This window comes from Pyrgilauda ruficollis, unplaced genomic scaffold (genome assembly GCF_017590135.1).
Source record: "Pyrgilauda ruficollis isolate IOZ18807 unplaced genomic scaffold, ASM1759013v1 scaffold16, whole genome shotgun sequence".
Classification (NCBI taxonomy): domain Eukaryota; kingdom Metazoa; phylum Chordata; class Aves; order Passeriformes; family Passeridae; genus Pyrgilauda; species Pyrgilauda ruficollis.
The window spans coordinates 8,643,637-8,658,009 of record NW_024514764.1 but is presented as its reverse complement, the minus strand read 5'-3'; the positions used below and the strand labels follow the sequence as shown (position 1 = coordinate 8,658,009).

General features: G+C 41.5%; 1 protein-coding gene across 1 annotated transcript in view; it reads right to left on the bottom strand.

The window, feature by feature from the left end:
* The window catches only part of LOC121350673, a 78,441-nt gene extending 64,497 nt beyond the window's left edge, over positions 1-13,944 (bottom strand). The window contains exons 1-6 of the mRNA XM_041462188.1: positions 13,814-13,944; positions 6,483-6,648; positions 5,783-5,920; positions 4,809-5,018; positions 4,627-4,729; positions 3,691-3,818 (exon numbers count right to left, since the gene is read on the bottom strand). Of these exons, the coding sequence (XP_041318122.1) occupies positions 3,691-3,818; positions 4,627-4,729; positions 4,809-5,018; positions 5,783-5,920; positions 6,483-6,648; positions 13,814-13,944 (876 nt within the window). The remainder of the gene's footprint in view (positions 1-3,690; positions 3,819-4,626; positions 4,730-4,808; positions 5,019-5,782; positions 5,921-6,482; positions 6,649-13,813) is intronic.
* Between the last annotated feature and the right edge of the window lie 429 nt (positions 13,945-14,373).

Genomic DNA, 14,373 nt, shown 5'->3' with positions numbered 1-14,373 from the left:
ATTTATAATTCCATACCTAGAATTCAGATAGATCCACATGCATTCCCTTCTATTCCATTCCATCCCCTCATTATCACTGAGGTCTATTTTAAAAAGAAATTCCAAGCCTGGACACTATGGAGCTAGTGACTAATAATATCTTTTTAAAAGCATTTCTAAAGCATGGGCGCTATGTTCATTTTTCCACAGGCCAATCTACTGAGGGGCAGGGGATCCTCACAGATCTCCTGCCAAGGAGCTGCGTGTGCAGCTGCTGCTGAGCCCAGGTGGCCCATCAGCTGGAACTGCAGCATAGGTCAAGATAAAACTGCCAGACTGATGCACTTTCACGTGATACAATTTTAGACTGTAAACTGACTTCATTCTGCTTCATACCTGCTGACTAGACAAGCTCTCATCTAATAACTCCATGCAAAATTTTGCAGAGAAGCAGCTATTTTTACTCTCTAATAATAAATCTTTAGAATGAACTGTCTAACCAGGTGGGCTGTTTTCATTTTTTAAGGTTGGCTGCACTGAAATTGAGCTGTCATTACAAATTTTTCTCTTTGTAGTATCATAATAACAAACTGCATTCAAATCTGACTCCTATTCCCACCTCTGAAAGAAACATAAGAAAGCCTGGCTTTTATTTTACATAGAAGCTTGATTATCCTTCTACCTGCAGACCTGCCATATTAAAAAAAAAAAAAAAAAAAAAAAAAAGAAACTAGGTAGAAGCAAGCAATTAGAATGCCCTACAAGGAAAAAAATCCCTAAAAATCAAAACCAACCAAAAATGAAAGCTCATGCCCTGAGAATAAACTTTTTTTTGGTCAGACTGGGGTCCAGGAACAAGGCAAAGCAAATCTGACATACTCTTGCCCACCTTGCTCAGTGCATACACAGCCACATTCACCAGAGCTACTGACCAAGCACCAAAAGCCAGCCAGTCACTGGAAATGCAGCCCCAGCAGAAGTGGTGTGACAGGCTTCTCTCAGCCTCTCTCAAGAGAGGGTCCCATCTCCCCATCCCTTTTCCATTCTTTGTCAGCAGGCAGCTTGTTCACTTAATGGTCCATTAGCTAATCTACATCCACATTGAAATTCAATCTTGTCTCATAATAGCATTAAAAAATTAAACAACAACTTTGCTTCCTTGGAAATGACACCATCTCCACCTCCATTTTCTCATCCCTTCACTGTTTTCCCCAGAGCTGGAGAGTTTCCCTTCCATTTATTCTTGGTCTTGTGTCCTGAAAGAAATGCATAATCTCACCTCATTCAGAGTCAAACAATAAAGGGACAAACAAGCTCTACATGCATAACAGTGCAGCTGTCTCCCAAGCAACACTGTGGGCATTCCCATAACTTCTTTCTTGGCCCAAAGGACATTTCATTGGTTGAAATGAGGGATGATAAAGATTCTCTTTGAAATGTCTGGTCACACAGAAAGAACACCCTGAAACAGTGAAAATGGTTGACAACCAATCAAACTCTCTGCTGGGACAGGCACATGATGAATAATTCACTTTTCCTTTAGGCAGTGGCACAGACAGCAGCCACTTGTGCTAATCTTAGTGATTTAAAAAACAAATTTCCCACACATGAAGTCAGTAGGCCTTTCTGGAGGCAGAAGTGACATCCCACTGTCACTGGGAAAAATGATCTACCATTCTTTCAAAGACATTGAATTAAGAGTGTTCCACAGAAGGCAGGATTTAGATAAAGTTGCTCAGGTCTCCTGCAGTAATTTCTTTCTTCAACATTTTTCAGGCAGTATGTGACCCTCTAGTCTGTGCCTAAATGCTATTTCATACTGCTGTACACTGACAATCACATGGAATCAAGCATTATCCTTCCCTATGAGGAAGGTCTGCTCTTATTCTATATTAGCACCAACCATTATTGTATGGCTCTCTTAGCCTTCCACAGCCCCAGTCTCCATAGCATGCAGCAAAAAGAGAGTTTCAGGCAGACCTGCTTATAACTCAGACAGAAGCCTATCCCAAATATTGCAACACTCACAAAGGCCACCTGCTACTTTCTCCTCAGCCCCATGCCCAGGCTTTAGTCAGGTTGTGATACCAGGTCAGCTACTATGACCATTTAACAGCCTGGGAGTAAGGTCTGGGGCTGGAATTTGTCACAGCTGATTGAAGGTGCTGGCTTCAGCAGCTGTGACTTATCCTGCTCCACCCTGTGCCTTGCCCTGAAGTCTCACACACAAAACATGAACACCTACCTGTGCTCATGAATCACAGGGGACACTAAGAGAAAGGTGAACACACCCAGGATATCACTGCAGAGCTGCAATCCAGCACTGCACGTTTCTCCAGTCCCCATAAAGCCTCTCTTCCATCCCTCAGCATCTGTGTCCAGCTCAGGGGAAAGACAGGAAGAGCTTCTGTTCTTTGACATGGGACTTAATCTAAACAAAGGAAGGTGAGGGACTTCCACGCTGGGTCTCAAGCTTTCTGTTAACATCACCTGTACCTATGTGCATTTACAGGAGAGGTCTCAGCCTCTCTGCACAGGAAATAACCTTGCTCCAAAGTACAAACAATCTGACAAGAACCTCAGAGGACAGGGAATATATCAGCAATGAGCTGACTAAACTCATCACTGCCAAATTCATGGAGGCACCAATGCCCTGTTTAGTGCCTCTCCCATTAGACCATACTTGTTTTCTAGTAATATCCTGATCAAAAATTACTTTTCTTCTGTTTTCACGTTTACATTTTTTCCCTTATTTTTCTCTGTAGGAGCTTCACTACTAGCAAGAACCACTCTATTTGAAGCATAATGAAGGGATATGAAGTGTCCTTTGTTTGCCCCCAGTTGATCTCATATGAACAGTGATTAAGCACCATCATCTGTTGATCCTTCTATATTGTACACAATAGGTGCTCTTGATAACAGAGACAATTCCTGGCTGATTCAGCTGCTGCCAGTATCAACAAAAAATAAAACACCCAAGTGAGCTAAGGAGACAGGCAGACACACTCACCTAGAATGATGGTCATCATAAAAATTACTTAAGCCACTACCTGTTCCACATGACCAGAAGATCCACCCTATCTCAGCAGCATTCACCAATGAAAATGTCTAGGGGGCAGAGATTCCCTCTGGACCCAAGCAGTATCTCCAGAAAACACGACGGCTGTTAGAGTTCATCAGAAGGACAAGGAACCCACCAGCCAAGACCAAGAGGCAAGGGCTTCATGTGCAAACTGTTTTGAGGGGATGAGGCAATATAAAGATAGCAGAACTCCAATGAACATGGAAACAACAGCACTACCAGGGGTAGTATTACATACTAAAGCTGTAAAAGACATGTTTTACTATAAAGTAGCAAAACTGCCAGTGACAACTCAAACCAGATATTTTATATGCTTTTGTTTTTTCACAGCAAAACAAAAATTTGGGACATTTTCTTTCAGATTAACTTAGAATATAGTTCAAAATTGCTTTTGCCTAATATTCAGGGGGCTACAGGATGTTTTAACTCCTCAGTGTGATGTACTGCTTATCTAAGAAAATGACATTTCAAAGAATTTTCTCTTTTCTAATTCTACATTTAAAAATGTCCAAAACAATGAAAGGCTTCAGTATTTCAAAATTGCTGCTCTCCTGGTCACCTCTTCTCTGTGTGGGAGAATTCTCAGCCCACAAAGAGCTTCCCAAGGAAGCAGAGGCTGTACAGCTTACCTCATAACTAGCACTGTGTGCTAAGCAAAGCTTCCACACCAGCTCAGTCATTTTTGCACCAGTGACCTCCCTGTTAGTCACCTCCCTTTCATAGAGAATGCTGGTCACATACAGATCCTCAGAGTCCCCTGGAATAAGGAAAATAAAGGAAAAATAACATCTCTGGTGGTTGGTGGCCATTTGCAATCATTAACCCTATATGCAAGGGGAAAGTTTCTCTCTGAGTCTTTATTTCTCCCTGTATGACTATTAATATAAGTGCAGTCAGCTTGAATTTAAGAACACAACAGAATAAAGACATGTGTGACACAAAAGACAGAGTCAAAGAAACAAGACAAAGACACACATAAAAAAAGCCCTATTTTTCACCCATCCATCTGTTAGTATGGCCCTGCTACTTTACATTCATTACCTTTTCCAATGTCATTTAATCACTAGTCCCATACTTCAACTACTCAAAAAGTGAACAGAAGATCTAGGTGCAAATTAAAATAAATGGCTTGGCTCTGAACCTCTTCCTGAGGAAGAATCCTATTATCTTATATTGGCATAATTACAAACAAAGTGTCCTGGAAATTTGGGGGTTCCTTTAAAAAAAGAACAAAACTATTTAGAAACAGACAAGAAACATGTTCGTCAACATTTATAGTTCAACTTTGAAATCATTCCTCAGGCAAGCCACCTGTTGACTTCAGTAAAACTATTTTCCTAAGAAGAAACACATGGAGCAAAGAAGGAGCAAAAATTAAAACAGTTCTCAGACATGGCATGTCTTTAGCTCCATTAGGACTTGCAATTATTTAGGCTCCATTTATATAAAAAATAGGAATTGTCCACAGACCTGGGAAGGCTGATGCTCAGCACACAATGGCATGAAGTATGTAAAGTAGATAAAGAGGAACTAGCTGTTACAGACTGTCATTTTTGGAAACCTACGCAGTTTTGGAGGTCGACACAGTTTTGTTATGTAAGGCCCAAGCCCCCTAAGAAGGGATAGCTCAGCCCAGCCTGTAAAAACACCCACTTTAAAGCAGTTTAACTAAAGGTGAAAATCATGGGTGCAAAGAGTTCTCACAGGCAAGACAAAGTCACAATATTTTTCTAGGAAATAAATTTACTTTAGCAGAAGCATAGTCACCTTTATTGTGGAGTGTCTCTGTTTCCACTTGCACGAGTTTGAGTGCGGACCGTGTCCGTGTCTCTGCCCCACTGCCCTGCTGAGGGAACAGCGTCACGCGGTCGGACTCGGTACATTTGGCCTCCTCCAGGACCCCATCCCTAATGCTCTGGACACATTCCAGCTGGGAGGACAGAATCTGCTGTTCAGACTGAGAAAAACAGATACTTCAGGAATATTCTTGATGACCTGTGTCAGCCTACCCCATCTTTCCTCTCCCAAAGTCACAGAAGGTTCCAGTTCTGGGATAGTGGGAAGTCTCTTGTCTACACCTCTGACACGGCCCAGCCTGTGGAGGTTAATCCACTCCTTATTTTAGCCTAGTTTTTCATCACTGAAAAAACTGCTATTAACTGTCAGCATCAAATGGTGTAAATTCATTTCAATTCAAAAAGCCTCAAAGTTAATCAGGTATTTTTGGTCAGCAAAGTAGAAAAAAAGCAAAAGTCTGGTAAATTATGAATAGCTACTACAATACAAGAAACAGGTGATATTCACCTAATAAAAATAGCACAAGATACAAACATTGACTGTATTTTCTGTCAACACTGGAAAGTTTCAAGTCTGGCATTTAGAAAATCTTCTATCTTTAGGAAGTTTTCTAAAAATAATAACTTTCTTTTTCTAATGTATTTTTTCTTACATCTCTCAATTCCTCCCTTCCGCAGACTATTTTCAGTTTACCTCTGTAACATATTTTAATGAGAGTTTCATCCAGGTGCCTAACAACTTCTTGCATTTATACTGTAACATTCACCAACTACAACGCAAATTTGCATTAAAACAAATTCTGTGAATAACAGACATTACACGGAAAATAATATTCACCATTTCTTTGCTAAGAACTCAAGTTTGGGCAGACAGTCTCTTCAAATGAGTCAAAAGCAAGAGTCAGTGTCATTCTCCAAAACTTACTGACACATGAGGAAGAACAACAGACTGCACAGAAGTCAAACCAGAGGAGCGATGGGAGCAGAGGTTTAAGTCCCTTGTCTTTACAAGAATGGGACCCTTTCGCTGATACCTGGTTGGGCATACTCCCAGGACATCCACCTAGTAACAAATATACACTGTTGAGTCACACATGCACACAGAAAATACAAGGAGATAGTGTAGGTTATTGCAATTAGTATTAATAATTACTTTTTTTGTAATAACAACAGAGATCTAAGTTCTCCATTGCAGAAGACCAGTTTTGCCACAAAAGCCATGAAAAGGCAAATAATTTTAAAAACCTTGGTCAAGTTTATAGTAGCTAGGCTCTATTGGTTTGTTTAATTTCACTGTGTTATTCTGAATCAGATAAGTACAGACATATGCTTTTCCATTTAAAATTTTGTGGCGTGCAGGGAAGCATTAATTCAGAAGAGTATTACTAGGCAGAGTAGCTTCAATTACGTATGGGTGTGCCAAGCCCTACTGCAGAACATCTCTTTAAGCACTGACACGCAGCAGTAGCCTGAGATAATTTTAGAACATTCACTACAAGAAACAATCAGATGACTGCCACTGTCTGCTGAACCAAGTAGCAAAACTCTATATTTATTTACAAGTGGAATAGACTTAACATGTACAAGAGCTAGGAGTCACCTCAGAGCATGACTGACAGTCTCACCTCCTTAACAACAGCAGCAGCAGGGAGTTCTGGTGCTGTCTGCAGGATACTGAGAATACCTCGCTTGATGTTCAGTGCCCAGGTCTGTTCACTCCTCACAGGACAGAGCTTCAGAACTTTCCCATCATGGAAAGAAAAATGAAGAGGATGCTGTTCTAGTATTTCCCTGCAATAAAAAGGTTTATCATTTCTTGCTTCAAAGAGTGCGAGTCAATTTACGACATTAGACTCAGATTTTCCTCAACAGAGCTGTTCTTCCACAACGGATCTGTCTCACTCTGTATCTCTGTTCTTTACAGCGAGCCTCTATTCTTCATAAACTCAGCCTAACCCAAGGAGTCCTTAAAAAAACCCTGTGAAACCCTAAAAACAAATCTGCTCAAGATAATTACAGCATCCTCAACATAACTGCAACACTTAATAAAAGCAGTCCTGGCAAATTATTTACGAGTAAATGTACTTAACGGCAATGATTATTGTGTAATTAAGAGAGAAATTCCATTTTATTATTCAGGGTGCCTTTAGCTTTGGTAGGCATGTCTGAATTGCAAAGTAACTGCACCATGCCTCTTCAGCTGTGATGCACACAAGAACAATTGCTTCCCAGTTAACCCATATCTTCCTGCTCTGCTAGGTGTGAATACTCAGGCTCTATTCCAAACTTATTCCCCAATCTCTGCTGTTAGTACACTTCCTGATGGCTTTTACTATCCTAGATTGAGAGTACAGTGTTTTCTACCTTTCCAAGGGATCACTTTTTAACATTGATTTTCACTCCTAAAGTAACATACTTTAATCATATATTTTCCCTCTAAATGGAGAAAAACAAACCATCCAAAGGAAGAATTTTATTGTAGCCCAGTGGTCAGCTCCCACACAGGGAGCTAGACAGTCCATCTGCACATTAACTGAGGCACTAACTATTAATCTAGTCAGTCAGTCACAAAGTAAGAGACAGAACTTTAATACACAACATCTTGATAAAGTCCTTCCAGAAGAGACTGGGCATATAAGATAAGGGTTTCTGAACTCCCAGGCAACTGAGCCTGTTTTTGCTACTATCTGTGGAAATTACATGCATGTTCAGAGGACAAGCTAGACTACTGTATATTCACAATAGGCTGAGGCAAATGCTAATAAGTCTCACTTGTCTGAATAATTATTCTGAATAGCCAAGCTTCACTGAATGCTTTCTTTGCTACCTCTCTTTTTTGGCTTCTCTACAAAGAACAATACACAACTGCTCTTACTGCTATGAAAATCTTGCAAATAACTTTGCAGAAGATGTGCCTGTACACTCATTTGAGCTCTGATACCACTGCCCATAGAGAGAACACAAAGTTCTTGCTGATGAATATAAAAAGCAATGCATTTACCCCAGGCTTGCTCTTTTTGACCCTTTGAATTGAGTCAATTACCTCAGCTCTCAGTGTTGTTTAAAGGCTGAGAATCCAAGTGGCTGGACAAAGAGGAACATTACAAGGCTGAGCTTAATCAGACAACAGAACTGCTTTTTTTTTGATGACACAAGAAGCATCAGCTCTCTGGGAAAATGCCAGACTTCCACAGTTTGAGGAGATCTTTTTGTATAGCCATCTACGCTAGGGACTATACCTTGGCAAGTCAATGAGAAACACTGACATATGTTATGAATGAGCTACTAAACTCAAAAACAGAAAAGAAAATCTCAATCATTGGACAAATAAATGAACTATAAATACCTTGGAATTAAAAAACCATGTTTTGCCTTATGATAATCTTCTAAACCAAGAATTTCTGAAATGTACTGCAATACTCTAGAGTCTGTAGAAGTAACATCTGCAGCTCTAAGAGCTGTGATCCACACGTGCTGCTAGAGGCCTGGTGATTTGTACTCAAAATAATTTGAACTGTCTACCATCCAAATGGTTTTACATACAAAGAGATGAAAGTTATGCTGAAGAAAAACCTGTTTGAACCAAATGCCTCTTATTCTCTCATTTTTGCTTATGGTGCTCGTATCTGGATCCTCATCTTAAAAAAAAAACCAAAAAAAAAAAAAACCAAAAAAAAACCCCAAAAAACAAAACCCACAACAAAAGAAAACCCCAAAAAAACCACCAAACAAACCCCTAAAACTAAGCAGAGTATGAAGCAGAGTGAACAGTGTCCAGTCAAGCTGCTGCTAAGCCATATAGTTTCAAAAAAACCCAAAAACCAGACCAATTAGAAGGTTTTCTACCTTAGACTGTCCATTTCCATCAGAGACTCCTCTCTGGATGCAAAACTTTTCTTAATCTTTACATCTTGCACCTAGGAGCAAAGATTATAGGCAATATATTTCACTGTCAAGAGGAACTTGTGGGTTTATCACGTCGGGATATCCACACCAAACATCACAGACTGTGAACAAAGGTTCAGTGTTGCAATAGAACTGCATTTGCCCTATCTTCAGGTGGAATATCTGAGGTAGTTTCCAGAAAGTTCTTCTATGAAAAAGTTTCATTCACTATTAAACACATTTTATACAGCACTGTTATATCCCTTTGACCATCAAATTACTAACCAGTAAATTTTTATCCATGTGCTAGGACAGGGATAACTGTGCTCTTCTTTGTTGGCCTCCGGTGTGTGTATTTAGTAGACACATGTCAACCCCCAGAAAAAGCAGTGAATTATCCCCTCTGTTAACCTCAAGGAAAATCCAGACAGCTGAGAACCGATTTTCCTTGCTGCCCTGTAGTTCTAAAGCACTGTAGTTCTCCACCTGGCCTACCACAGGCTAACCCTAGGAGAAGCTCTGCAGTTTGAAACTGCCCTGTTGCTCTTGTCACTGAGAGACAGATCTCCTGTTGTGATGAATGGAGTGCTACAAGACTGAACTTTACACTGAGCTAGGAATGGCACCAATCCAGCACAACATACAAGATTCTCAAGTTCTCAAATTCTTGCTATTTTAAAATTATTACTACAGATATGAAAGTGCTTTAAAGTAAACCAAGTTCCTTTCAAGGACTGGCTTTACCTCCAGTTCTGCACTTCGTAAAAAAAAAAAAAAAACAACATGAAACTGTTGTGTCACTTAAAAAAGAAAACAATTATTTGCTTAATCTGCCTTTTAAAACTGGCAAATACCTAATTTCAAGTTGTGGTGCATCAAAGCAATACTCCAACTCTAATTATGAGATCCAGAATTGAACTAGCTTTTAATTACAAGAAAAACAAATGTTTGAAATGTAGCAATAATCCCAAAGAAAAATAAGATTCCACATCAGCTCATCTCAATCATTCAAACAATTATGACAATACTTACTTTCAAAACCATCTGGCAATTCCCCAATACTTCAATGATCACTGTGCTCTCCAGAGAGATGCCACTGCTTTTGTAACTATTTCCCTGCAGGAATGTGTTGGTGACTGCTGAATACCTGTAGCTGTATCTAGCTCTTTTGGGGAAGTATGATGCACTGAGTCCTAGGAAATAAACAAAAAAAGGAGGTGTTTTTTAAACTTCCCCTTCTATTTTTTTTTCTATCTTTTAATCTTTCAGCCACAGAAATCAGCTAAGTAAAGGGATGGATATTCAGATTGTTCCCTTCCCACTTGGACTTTCAATTGAAAGAACTGGGTTTCTGAAAACACCCTGTGTGCCAGCCATAGCTCCTGTAGGGTGGATGAAAAGACTTCCCCTCTCCCAAGCACATAATCTCACAATTTTCTTCAAGGCATGAATTTAATTTCCAAGGGCAGAGCAGAAACATAATGCATTTACAGCACGATGCTCTTTCGACACCTTTCAGAGAGCAGCAGAGCAGGACCTTCACCACAGCAACATTAAATAGATCTGATCTTCATGCCTGTGGCTGGGCTTAGTCCCACAGTGGTTTAGTCCTTTGCTCAGCTCTAATGCTTAGGAGTTTTTCAGAGTTCACACAATGCAAACTTCAGGCAGGTGTGGGCCTGGTAAACCTTGGTGGAACCTCTCTGCTACTTCCGTGAATGCTGATAAGTATCATTCTTCTCAGAACAAAATATCCCTGTGCAAGTTTTCAAATTCCTCTTTCTTCATCTTGTTTTACTCACCTACACATTCTGCAAAACAGGAAGCTCCATAACTTAATCTCTCTGAGGATCCTGCAATGACAGGTAACAGAACAGAAAAGCGCTGCAAATTTGTGTGCAGCTCAACACAGACCTGTTACTTCTGAACGTCAGTGAAATTACTGAAATCAAAGCAGGGTCCTCAAAACAAATAAATAAATCCATGAGAGTTTTTCTATCAAGTATACAGACTGACAATCTCACTATTTCTGTTGCTTTCCCCAGAATGCTGAAGGAAGATGCACTATTTAATGCATCCTCTCCAAGGAGGATGCTCTCCCACCTGCCCAGTACAACTCAAAAAGCTCAGTAAAGCAAACTGCTACACTACACTAAAAATCCAGACAAAGCTGCTGCAAGAATTACTACAAACCTACAAGCCGTAACATAATCCTCTGAGGTTTTACCAGTGAGAACATTTCTTAGTAGAAGTATTCTGCATTGAGAGAGATCAATCTTAGCAGAGGAAAAATTTCTTCTACTTACTACCTGAAGTTCCAGCCACAACAGCACAGAGTAAAACGATGGTGAGCAACCCTGTGGCCATTGAAATCACCTCCTCAGACCAGAAGTTAACAAAAACACATCAGTTCTGCTCTCAAAGGCACCTCTGAGCAAGACACTGAAAGAAAATTTCCTTCACAAAGCAGGAGCTCACTATTTCAACTCCCTTCTTCCTGACAGAGGAGGGGCTCTGGCAGGGCAGCCTGCAGAGGGGAGGGGGAGGTTGTAGTAAGGCGGAGAGACAGATACATCACTGATTCCATCCCCAACAGCATTTCAGCCTTTTTGCAAGAGAAAGAGAAGTTAATCTATTAGAAATCCCACAAAACTGCAAGGAGAAAAAAATAGGTATATGGCATCACAATGGAACAAATGCTCAGACCAATCCCATGTAGTGAGTTTAAACTAAATTAACAAATGTAAAAGCCACCCTAGCAATCACTCATTGATGATTAATCAACCAAAAAGCACATGGGATGAAAGTCAAAGCTTTGGGAGTAAAGGGAATGTGTTTCCTTTGGGAGCAAGCAAGTTCATGAGAGGCAGCTCATCCCACCAAACAAAGTCCCAAACCTCAAATGGGTGAAGTTGTCTGTGAATAACACAAAACCACTGAGCCACCGTGCTCTGGTACCAGTCAGGTATGTAAAACACATCAGACACAGGGCTTCCAGCAGACCCCTCTTCCCAGCCCGGGGCTCTTCCCACATACCCCATGCACTCCGAGCCCATGCACCCGCGAGCCATGGCCACAGCTCAGCTGTGCCTGTGTGCCAGCACCTCCCAAGGGAAGCCGTGTGGGCAGGCAAATGCTTGTTTCCTTCTGCTGCAAGCCCTCTGGTCTAGGCTGAGCTACTGCTCACTGCAAACAAGAGTCACAAGTAGAAATTTCAGTAACAATCCCAGTCACTGGTACTACTCTCCCCCGCTAGGTTTGTGCTGCTACACAGCCTCTTTCCTGCACTTCCTTCATCATATAACATTTGCTTGTGAAATGCTTACAAATGTTAAAGAGAAAGCGACTTCTCAAGTGTGCTTTGCAAACATCAATGACTAAAGAAGGTGAGAGCGAGCGACTCCAGTCTAAAGAGTTAATAAAATACTCCATGTAATCTGGGTCCCTCTATCAAAATCCCTGACCTGCCAAATGCCAGACTCAGAGTCAGTCTAAGTTTGAAACTCAATTTAAAAACAAAAAACCAAAAACCTACATATTTCACACAGCAGCTCAAATTTCCTAGAACCAACCCAAAGCAGTACCTGAAAAAGCCCTCTTCTGCCTTCACAGTGATTTTTCAGAATATTTTTATTCTGAAACTGCTTCAGTGATTTCTTTGTGGCAAATTACTTGCTGAGTTTGCCATTTTTACTCTGCTAAGCTACTCAGTCTGATATTGTAATTTTTCATTTAAGACTACAGCTCATCTGGGCATAGTACATACTCCATGCAAGCAGTCACCTAGCTCTTGGTCTACTATCAGTAATATGGATAGAAGCAGGAAAGTTAATAGCTGGGCAGGAACATAAAAACATGATGAATTTACCAGAAAATTGCTATATTGCGACAATTCTTTTCTTGAATCACTACTATTGCCCACGTTCCACACCAGTCTGACTTTTAATTGTTTATATAATAAGATTTTTCAACATATTTCATATACCTATTGAAAAGAAAACCTTTAAAGCACAAAATTTGCATCAAAGTCAAGTAGAAACATTGAAATTAGACAAATTTCTGTTTTATCTTGGCACTGGTTCCAGTGCAGAGAGCAACTTAGGCTTTCTAAAATAATCTAATTTACATTTTAATCTCAAGTTTTAGCTTTGTAGCTTCCCATTTCTTAGCGAAGAAACTATACTAATAAAAAAGAAGAAAAATATCTTATGGTAGGACTATGAGAATGCTCAAGAATTTATAAAACTTAGCTTGCCTGAATCTTGACAATTTCATAGGCAACAAACAAAGAAATTTACAAACAAACTCTAGGGCTTTTTTTTTTTTTTTATAAAAATATTCCAAACAGCTCTTTTCAGCAGAGCACAGATTGAGGTAGTTTTTATTGAAACATCTAAATACAGAATTAAATGCCTGAATAGCAGCTAGGTCCTAAATGCACATTTAAGTCAATCCTTTAAGATAAAATACCACGTAAGTGTCCTGTGTACTTGACTCAGCTGACATCCCTCATGTAGCGATTGGCAAGTGCAGGATGGAGCCCAAGACCCAACATCTGGTAAGCACTTTTTCCTACCTCACACCAGGTGAGCTTTTTCTAAAAAAATCGAAACACCACCCCCAAAAAGGAGGCAGAAAAAGAACCTCCTGAAGAGAAATTTCCAGCACATTGCTGTCCTAGATGATCTTAAAAAATGGAAGAAAATCTGACACACGGGCTGCAAACACACTGGTTTAATTACACATGAGACCCACAATGGCTGTAAGTCTCAGAAAAGTATTCATCCATTTTAATGGATGCTTTACTCAAGTTTGGAAAATGAATTTAATAAAAAGCACCTTCTGTCACACAACAGGCTCACAGGGTGACCTCACAGGGTGAGCCTGTCCGTGGACACCTGAGAACTGTTCAGCATTACTGCCAAGAAAGCCTGAGCTTTTACAAACTGGCAAAGTCTGCTTTGCATAGGCCCCACAAACAATATTACAGTAATATTATCGTAACACTGACGTTTAGCCCCAACAGCCGAAGGCAGGAGTGAAGTGCCCTTGGCCAGCGTCCCACACCCACCTGCGTGCTCGCAGCCCTCCCATGTCCGGGAGCTCCGCCTGGTTACGGCCCCGAACCGAGCCCGCGGCGCCCTCACAGAGCCGGGCACCGCTGGGACCTCGCGGCCGTGGGTCCCTCACAGCACCGAGCATGTCCCGGAGCCCCCCTCACAGCGCCGGACACCGCCTGGAGCCCGCGGCCGTGGGTCCCTCACAGCCCCGAGCATGTCCCGGAGCCCCCCTCACAGCGCCGGGCACTGCCCGGGGCAGCAGCACAAACGCCCCCCACGTGTGGGGGAGATGCCGTGAAAGGGCTGCGAGACACTGACTCTTTCCAGGGCGTTTTGCCAGCCGAAGTTAAGCAATGGAGGAGCCACCTGTCCGCCCCAGGTCTCTGGCAGTGGCCGCTCCCCGGCGAACCGTCCCCAAACTCGGCCTCCGAGCTCCGAGGAGCAGCCGCGGCGAGGGCGGGCAGAGCGAAAGGGTCAGCGGTGGCTGGGGGAAATGGAGTGATGGGGCTGCACTCCAGCCCGGTGTCCAGTTCCGCACCTCTCGCAACAAGGACATGGAGCTGCTGCAGCG